The 8,042-nt window shown below is 49.4% G+C and overlaps 1 protein-coding gene across 1 annotated transcript; it reads right to left on the bottom strand.

Annotated features, from left to right (window-relative positions):
- Positions 1–221: 221 nt before the first annotated feature.
- On the bottom strand, positions 222–7,172 carry SPATA3 (spermatogenesis associated 3). Its single transcript, XM_059704866.1, has 4 exons — positions 7,075–7,172; positions 6,731–6,936; positions 2,846–3,008; positions 222–356 (listed from the first exon to the last, which is right to left on the bottom strand). The coding sequence occupies exons 1-4, from the start codon at positions 7,170–7,172 to the stop codon at positions 251–253; spliced, it is 573 nt and encodes a 190-aa protein (XP_059560849.1). The 3' UTR covers positions 222–250.
- Positions 7,173–8,042: the final 870 nt, after the last annotated feature.

The following is an 8,042-nucleotide window of genomic DNA, read 5'->3' as shown; positions in this document are numbered from 1 at the left end:
GGGCTGCTTGAGAGAGCCATGCCAGGCCACCCTGAGTCCAGGGAGGACTCACTCAGTCCTCACGAGAGGCTGGGGGGCATGGTCCACCTGTAACAACCTTCTCACTTCAGAGAAGGAACAGAAACCCCACCAGCCCTGCACGGAGGGCTGGCAACTCAGGGGGCCTGAGGCCACTTCTGCAAAGAGCGGTGGGCACCGAGGGGCTCCACCCACCTGCTGGACCGTGAGCCTGGGGTTTGTTCACAGGAGTTCAATGACGTAGTAGGCAGTTGCTAGGGCACCCAGAGCCACAGCCGCAGTCCCGAGAGCCTGGAGCACGGGAATTACGATGACTGGTGTGCTTCCTTGCAGGTCCTCTGCAAAGCAAAGTAGAAAGCCCATGGGTTGGGGGAGGTTGGGCTTTAGTGCCTTTTTATGGGAAAGGGAAGATCGGGGGGTTCCCTCAGGATTGCGGGAACACCCATTTCTCGCTACCGACCCTCCTCTCAAGGGGACACAACTCTCCCACTCCTTCTAATGAAACCTACCCCAGGACCTGAGGATGGGCTGGCCCAGGACACCAGCCCCCTGGGACATTCAGGGAGCCAAGCTACAAAGGTGGTCAAGGCCCCCATGAGCCAGGCCCTGTGCTAAACACCTCACACCCCAGGTCTCCTTGGACATCAAGACAACCCTGCGAAGGAGGTTCTACCAGGTAGCTCCATTTCGGGGACACATGACACCTGAGGAAACACATACTGCACCCACCACGAAGGCAAGGAAAATACATGAGTATGATACTAATTGTGAGGAAGGCTTTCGCCGATGTAATATCCATTTGGGTAAAAATCCTATTCAAGTAGCAGTTCTTTAACGTGAGTGTGTATTTCAAGCCAAGAGCCAACATTCCACTCCTCTGAGAAATGGAACGATTACGGAAGCGGGTGCTAAACATCTGAACAGAATATGTCTTAACCCTGACCAAACTGGACCCCTGCCCCTTCCCCCTCACGTTCCTAATTCTGAGCCTTGCTTTTGCCTTTTCCTCCATCTCGAGTGCTCTCCCTCTAAAATAAGCCATAGAAGATCCCAAGGTCCTTTTAGACTCCGCTCAGATGTGATTGACACTACGCAGTCTGCCTGGACCTCAGTTCAGGAGTGAACACTCTCTTTTCCTGAAGCTCTTCAAATGTCTCCTATGGGACACAGATCACCTGGCTCACACCTCAGTTTCTCAATGGACATGTCTTACCTTACCATGCAGGCTGTACAATTTGTAAGGGTAAAGTTCCCTGTTCTGGTTTCCCTCCTAGTACCTGGCATCCTGTGCAGATTAGCTTTTCCTACTTATTGGCTTTAAAGTGATATGAGGCCCTAACCGGTTTGGCTCAGTGGATAGAGCATCAGCCTGCGGACTCAAGGGTCCCAGGTTCGATTCCGGTCAAGGGCATGTACCTTGGTTGCGGGCATATCCCCAGTAGGAGATGTGCAGGAGGCACCTGGTCGATGTTTTTCTCTCATTGATGTTTCTAACTCTCTATCCCTCTCCCTTCCTCTCTGTAAAAAATCAATAAAATATATTTTAAAAAAATAAAAAAAATAAAGTGATATGAGAAGGTGGGGGAGGATGGATGGATGGGAGGTAATCAACCAAAGACCTTATATGCATATATAACTCATGGACACAGGCAATAGGGTGCTGAAGGCCTGGGGGAGGGGAGCGGGGACAGGGCCGGCCGGAGGGGGCCAGTGGGGTGGGGGTGGGGGGGACACATGTAATACTTTCAACAAAAAAGAGTTATTTTAAAAAATTAAAGTGATATGAATTCATGGCACAACGTGGCACCAGATGGACAGAAGTACTGAGTGTGTTGGAAGACAGTTAATAATAATGAGTGGGGGACAGGCCCTTCCTTGACAGAGACTTACCGGGTCATAGAATATTTTAGCTCTAGGCATGCTCTTCCAACACACCTGGGTATCTGTTTGTTTCTCTTTATAGGTTTGTTTCAAGGATGACAGGAGAGGGGATCTGGGAAGAGGAGCAGGAGGAAAGTGGGGGATGGGTGGGCTCTGTTCCTGGGTCAGGAGTATCAGATTGTCAAGTGGAAGACTTCTCCCGTGGACACCTGTGAAACCCTGGATACAGGCGGAGCTGCTTTGGGCCCAGGGCTGGGGATGGGCAGAAGCCCCTTTCCCAGCCCTGGCACCCCTGGAAAAGGTTCCACCTGGTGGATTTTAGGAAGAGGCAAAGAAGGGCAGAGCTCCAGATGATGCTGTGGGTGGGGGGCTGCTCTGCCATGGACAGACCAACCTTGGGGCACTGTTCCCTGTCGGGGTTACTTAGAAACAGCCCGAGACCCTCTGCATGGGGTGGAGGTCTTGCTATTACCAAGGGGGCATATGAGTTACACTCAGTATTTGTGACTAAATTCCAGGGGAACTTCACATGCAGGTAAAGAACCTAAAGCTCTCAGCTGTGGTGTGGGCCACAGAAGGAGGCCGATGGCCAAACAGAGCATTCAATTCCAAAGCTCTGACAAGGCATTTCTGAAGGGCTGTGAGGGGGTGAGCGCTGAGGAAGGCGGGTGCCTTTCGGGAGAAGAGAAACGAAGCCCTCGAAGAAGCAATTCCTGGGGAGGAAGGAAATCGGCACCTCTCTGCGCAGGTGGGACACCCGGAAGGATGGGTCTGGTCAGAAAGGGCCAGTGCCAACCTTAGGCTGTGGCCACCTGGAGGGAGAGGCTTTCCTTTTGGCCTAGGATTCCCAGGCGGAATCACACAAGACCACAAAACGATCTGGGGGAGAGCCTGGCCCTTGGGGACGCTATGTCCTGAGGGCCCAGCCCTCCATGAGCTCCAGAACCTGTAGAAGGTGAGGAGGTTTGGGAATCCTCTCCCTGACACGGTCAGCCAGGCCCGAGGCAGAAGGACATCGGAGATGCGGCTGTGGCACAGGCCCAGACGACGCCAGCAAGCAGAGCTGCCGGGGCAAGTGGTACAGGAACAGAAGGGGCGAGTCGGAGGCCCTGGGTGGACAGAAAAAGAGAAAGATGAGGGACCTACCAGCCTGCAGGAGGCGGAGGAGAGCCTGGAAGACACAGAAACAAACCGTGGGAAATTAGTTGTATTTCAGACCGCCGCTACCTGGGAATAAAAATAATGATGCAATGGCTTCCCATCATTAGCCATCGTATTTAATTATCAGAACAATCCTGTGAAATGGGATGTTGTTATTTTCAGTTTACAAATGAGGAAACTGAGGCTCAAACTGAGAGTAAATGGATTGAAGAAGTGGGCCTCAATTCAGGATTTCTTGATTCAGGGCTCTCTCCACAGAATTCATCGGAAGTGGTGGCAGTAGATGACTGCCCTGCCGTGAGGTGGCACTCGATTCCTGCACCTGGAGCTGCCACGTCCCATTTCTGTGGGGCTCACGGGTTCATCCAGAAGGCAACCGCCACTCCAGTTTACAGTCCTTGGAATGCTTTCCCAGACTCATCTCCATTTCCGTCCTCCTGTGCAGTGGATCCTAGCGGAACTCAGAGATGGGCCCTCTGCTGTTTAAAATGATCTCTGCCTCATTTCCTCCCCTTGCAGCTACCTCTGTCCTGGCTTCCTGATGAACTGTGGGTTCTTCCAACCAAAGCTCCGTGAAGACAGTGGTTAACCTTGGCAAACTCAGCACACTTCCTGCTCAGACCTGCCCATGATGGATGCTTTTTTGGACTGGAAAGGGAAGAGATTCTAAAGGCAAGACTTTACCTTTTTTCTGTTTTTAGTTTAAAAATTTTTTTTGAAATGGGCCTATAATTCCCATACCATAAAGTTCACCCCTTTAATGTGTTCAGTGGTTTTTAGTATATAAACAAAGGTGTGCAACCATCATTGCTACCTAATTCCAGAATATTTTCTTTTCCACTTAAGAAACTCCAGACCCGCCCTAACCGGTTTGGCTCAGTGGATAGAGCATCGGCCTGCGGACTGAAGGGTCCCAGGTTCGATTCTGGTCAAGGGCATGTACCATGGTTGTGGGCACATCCCCAGTGCGGGGTGTGCAGGAGGCAGCTGATTGATGTTTCTCTCTCATCGATGTTTCTAACTCTCTATCCCTCTCCCTTCCTCTCTGTAAAAAAATCAATAAAATATATTTAAAAAAAAAAAGAAAAAAAAGAAACTCCAGACCCATTAGCAGTCACTGCCTATTCTCCACTCTTCCCAGGTTCTGGCAATAGATTCGCCTATTCTGGACATTTCAGAAATGGAGGCATACAACATGTGGGCTTTTTTTATGGATTGGCTTCTTTTACTTAGCTTAATGTTTTTGAGGCCCATCCATGTTGTAGCATGTATCAGTGCGTCATCTCTTTTTATTGCCAAATAGTATTTCATAGCACATCTGTACCACCTGCTGTTTATCCATTTATTAGCTGATGGACATTGAGTTGTCTCTTTTTGGCTATTGTGAGTAATGCTGCTATGGACATTTGTGTATAAGTCTTTGTGTAAGACATATGTTGTTGTTGTCTTTTACATCATAAACCAGGAGTTTAATTTTTTTGTGTGGAAAACTCTTTCTAAGAATCCGTTACAACCAACAAAATAATATTGAAAAATTGGCTAGGAGCTGAAGGCTTAATTTTCCATAAACTTTGAAGTGGTAGAACATGTTTTTAACTCCCTTGGGTATATACCCAGGAGTTGGATTGCTGTGTCTTATGGTAACTTCATGGTTAACCCTTCGAGGAACTGCCTGACTTTTCCACCGCAGCAGCACCATTTTACATTCCCTCCAGCAGTGTCTGATGCTTCCGACTTCTCCACAGCCTCACCAACACTTGTCATTGCCCATTTTTTTAAAATTATAGTCATTCTAGTGGAAGATTTGCCTTTTATTGAGCTACAATATTCTCTGCATATAAAACGTTTGGATGTTAGACTATGGCATCCTTTATTTAAAGGCCCTCATCCCTTATTGCCAACATTCCTTCCTACTCTGGCTCAAAGGGAGAAAATTCCTTTGATAGAAGAAGAGAAGGTGGCCATTGTAAGCACTGAAGAGCCACCACCAGTGCCTGGATAAACTGGCCAGCAGTAGCACATGAAATTGTGGATAGATGAGCGTTTCATATTTGTATTTATCTAAGTGCAATAAACAGCACCAGGTTTCCAATGTAACGAAATGCAGTTCTTTTACAATTCTTTGGAGCAATAAGCCACATCAATAAGCAGAACTCCCCATGGGGGTGAGTCACATGCATTCATTAAAAGATTTGGGAATGTAAAGCTTTGCGTTCTGCAGATATCCGTTCTGAAGGCCACAATCCAGAAATGTTGGTTCAGCGGTTGATGGTCATAACATACACAATATGTAGTGTAGCTCTCAAAACCATTTCAGATGTTAAGAACGGATTGATTACTAGCCTCAGGAATGTGTCACAGAGATACCTTGGGTATATACATATCTCTTATTTATGTCCACATTATCTCAGAGGGATATGCTGTGGCCTGGGGAGTGTGGCCTGGTCAGGGCCACAGAGCCATGGGCTCTGGCTCACGGATCCAGGAGCTCAGAGAAGGGTGTGCTTCCTCCAGGGGAGACCACCAGACCTCGGGGGATCAGAAAATTAGGGCTGCAGTTAACAGCGAGAATTCTGGAGTCAGGATAGACTGAAGTTCCCCCCTCAGGGCTTCTAGTGCCTGCTTGAGAGTGAGCTGCTTGATTTCTTTGGGCCTCAGTTTCCTCATCTGTAACATGAGATGATACTAGTATGTTCTTTATAGAGTTGTTAAATGAGAAAATTAACATAGATGGCTGAGCTGAATGCTGGGTACACAGTTGGTTAGCTATTACCATTATCATTAGCAGTAGTTTTAACCAGCCCACCTCCTGAATGCCACTTGAATTTCCTCTACAATCCAATGTTCACTCAGACCCTGGCTAACAAGAAGAGGGGGGCCACTTTTCCCAGACAGTCATTCCTTTGTCAGAGAGCGCTAATTGTTGGAGTTTTTTAATGTTGAGGAGAGAAATCCGCCTCTGTCTTCTCTCGGTAAGGTTGCCAGATTTAGCAAGTAAAAACGCACGATGCCCATGCAATATTTGGGACACACTTATACTAAAAAAAATTAAAATCATTTGTTGGCCTGCATTTTACTGGGAAATCTATCCATGGGTCCTTAGTCAAACAACTGAGGACAACATGGAAAAAGTCTATTCACATCTTCCACCTGACAAATTTCCTCCAAACCCTTCCACCACATCTCAAACACCAAGTGGCGCTCGCCTCCCCCTACTTCTCTCATCCACCATCAGCCTGGACTTTCCTCTTTGGATTAGATGGTAGGTATCTGTTACAGCAAATCGAGATTGTCTGATGAGGACAGAGTGAAGCAATGTGACCACTCCCTTGTCCTAAACTGCATAATATCAATGCATCCTTGGTTTTTATTTTTGAGCAGCTGCATGGCACCCTGATTCCTAATGAGCCCATATGACCACTGAGCCATGTGAAAGGTTAATATGGATGCGGGGTGCCTTCTTCAGTGAGACTCAGCATGGTGAGAAATGGCAACACCCAGGCACCCTGATCTCTTGGGCAAAAACAAAACCCCAAACCCTCACACGCCACAAGCACAGTTCCAGAATATACGTTAACCACACCTCACTACCCAGTAAGAACCAGCTTCTGGGGTGACCCGGGATTCAGCAGCAGAAAGGCTAGACCTGTTGAGCTAGAAATCTGCTCACCTGCTTTCTTGGATCCATGGGATGTTTTTGTGCCAGTGTTCGGAGTCAGCAGGCCCTGAGCTGACTGGCTGGTTTGGGGAGCTGGGAGGGCCCAGATCACAGGCCTCTGTGCAACGGAGCCCACGCTGGGCTGCTGTGGGGTGGACCCCGAGATGGGCTGCTGGGGGGTGGACTCTGAGCAGGGCTGCTGGGGGGTGGGCTCAGAGCTCTGTTGCTGCTGCTGGGGGGTGCACCCCGGGGCGGGCTGCTGGGGGGTAAACTCAGAGCTCCGATGCTGCTGAGGCATGCATGACAAACTGTTCTGCGGTGGGGTGGACTCCACGCTGGACTGGTGTGGGGTAGACCGCATGCTGGGCTGCCCTGAGGTGGAATCAGAGCTACAGCGCCGTGAGTTGGAGCCACGGCGTTTAGACTCTGGCTTCTTCTTTTTGCCCTTCTTCATGGTGGGTCCTCCTCACCTAAATGTGGCCCTACATGGAGCTGCCTAATCTCCCGGCTCCCTCCTGGAGGGGCCGTTTGCCCCTGCCCTGGGGGAACACTCTGGCCTTGGGCTGGACCCACACCCCTCCTGTGAGGTCACAAACACCAGGATGGCTCCATGGCAGTGCCCTGGGGACAGTCTTCTCTGCCTAGCCTGCTGTTCTCCCTCTTCCCTAGCCACTGGGATGGGCAGAGGGCAGGTGTCAGACCCCTCAAGAACCTGGGTTAAGCCTGGCCATGGGGCCTGTGACAACCTGGATCCCTAGGATTCTGCGACTGAAGTGCCTCCTTCAGGCACCTCTCCGCTGGTGTGTCCCGGGTCCGCTTAGAGCTATCCATTCACTCTATGACCCCCTGGCTGTGACGCTCAACTCTGCCACTGGTTTCCACATAACAAAAGCTGAAAACCAAAAACCAAACCCCCAAAACCACTTCACCATGCATACCGTGTTTTAGGTAACGTTACCGAAGATTGGGGGTCCATGGAAAGCCCACAGCCTCCTACCATCTCAGCTGTTCCCCCAGATTATTTTCATAGAGTAGCTTCCCCCTTCTTCCAAAACCTGCCCTCCCAGACTGTGTGAAGGGTCTTGGGGGAAAGGGGGTGTTATCCAACTTTGGCAAGAACCCTTGCATGTGAATTTCCCCTACAAACGTAATGGCAGTTTGGAACACCACATTTTCCTCAAACTCATCACGCCAGCCACAATAGGCTACCTTTCAAACCCCAAACTCGGCGGGTCAATTAGGAGACTAAGAATCCTTCTCAAAGTTAACAGTGTGACTTTCCTTTTAGGATGGGAGAGAAAAAAAACATTAAAAAAAAGACAAC

Source organism: Myotis daubentonii, chromosome 7 (genome assembly GCF_963259705.1).
Source record: "Myotis daubentonii chromosome 7, mMyoDau2.1, whole genome shotgun sequence".
NCBI classification, from domain to species: Eukaryota; Metazoa; Chordata; class Mammalia; order Chiroptera; family Vespertilionidae; genus Myotis; species Myotis daubentonii.
Note: the sequence above shows the minus strand (reverse complement) of the source record. Positions and strands in the feature narration are given on the sequence as shown.

Excerpts from the sequence above, each read along its gene's own strand:
- SPATA3 (XM_059704866.1), bottom strand. The coding sequence starts at position 7,172 with ATGAAGAAGGGCAAAAAGAAGAAGCCAGAGTCTAAACGCCGTGGCTCC. Across the intron at positions 3,009-6,730 it reads CCATGGATCCAAGAAAGCAG|GGCCTCCGACTCGCCCCTTC; the intron begins GTGAGCAGATTT and ends CTGTCCACCCAG. Across the intron at positions 357-2,845 it reads AACCTCCTCACCTTCTACAG|AGGACCTGCAAGGAAGCACA; the intron begins GTTCTGGAGCTC and ends TTTGCTTTGCAG.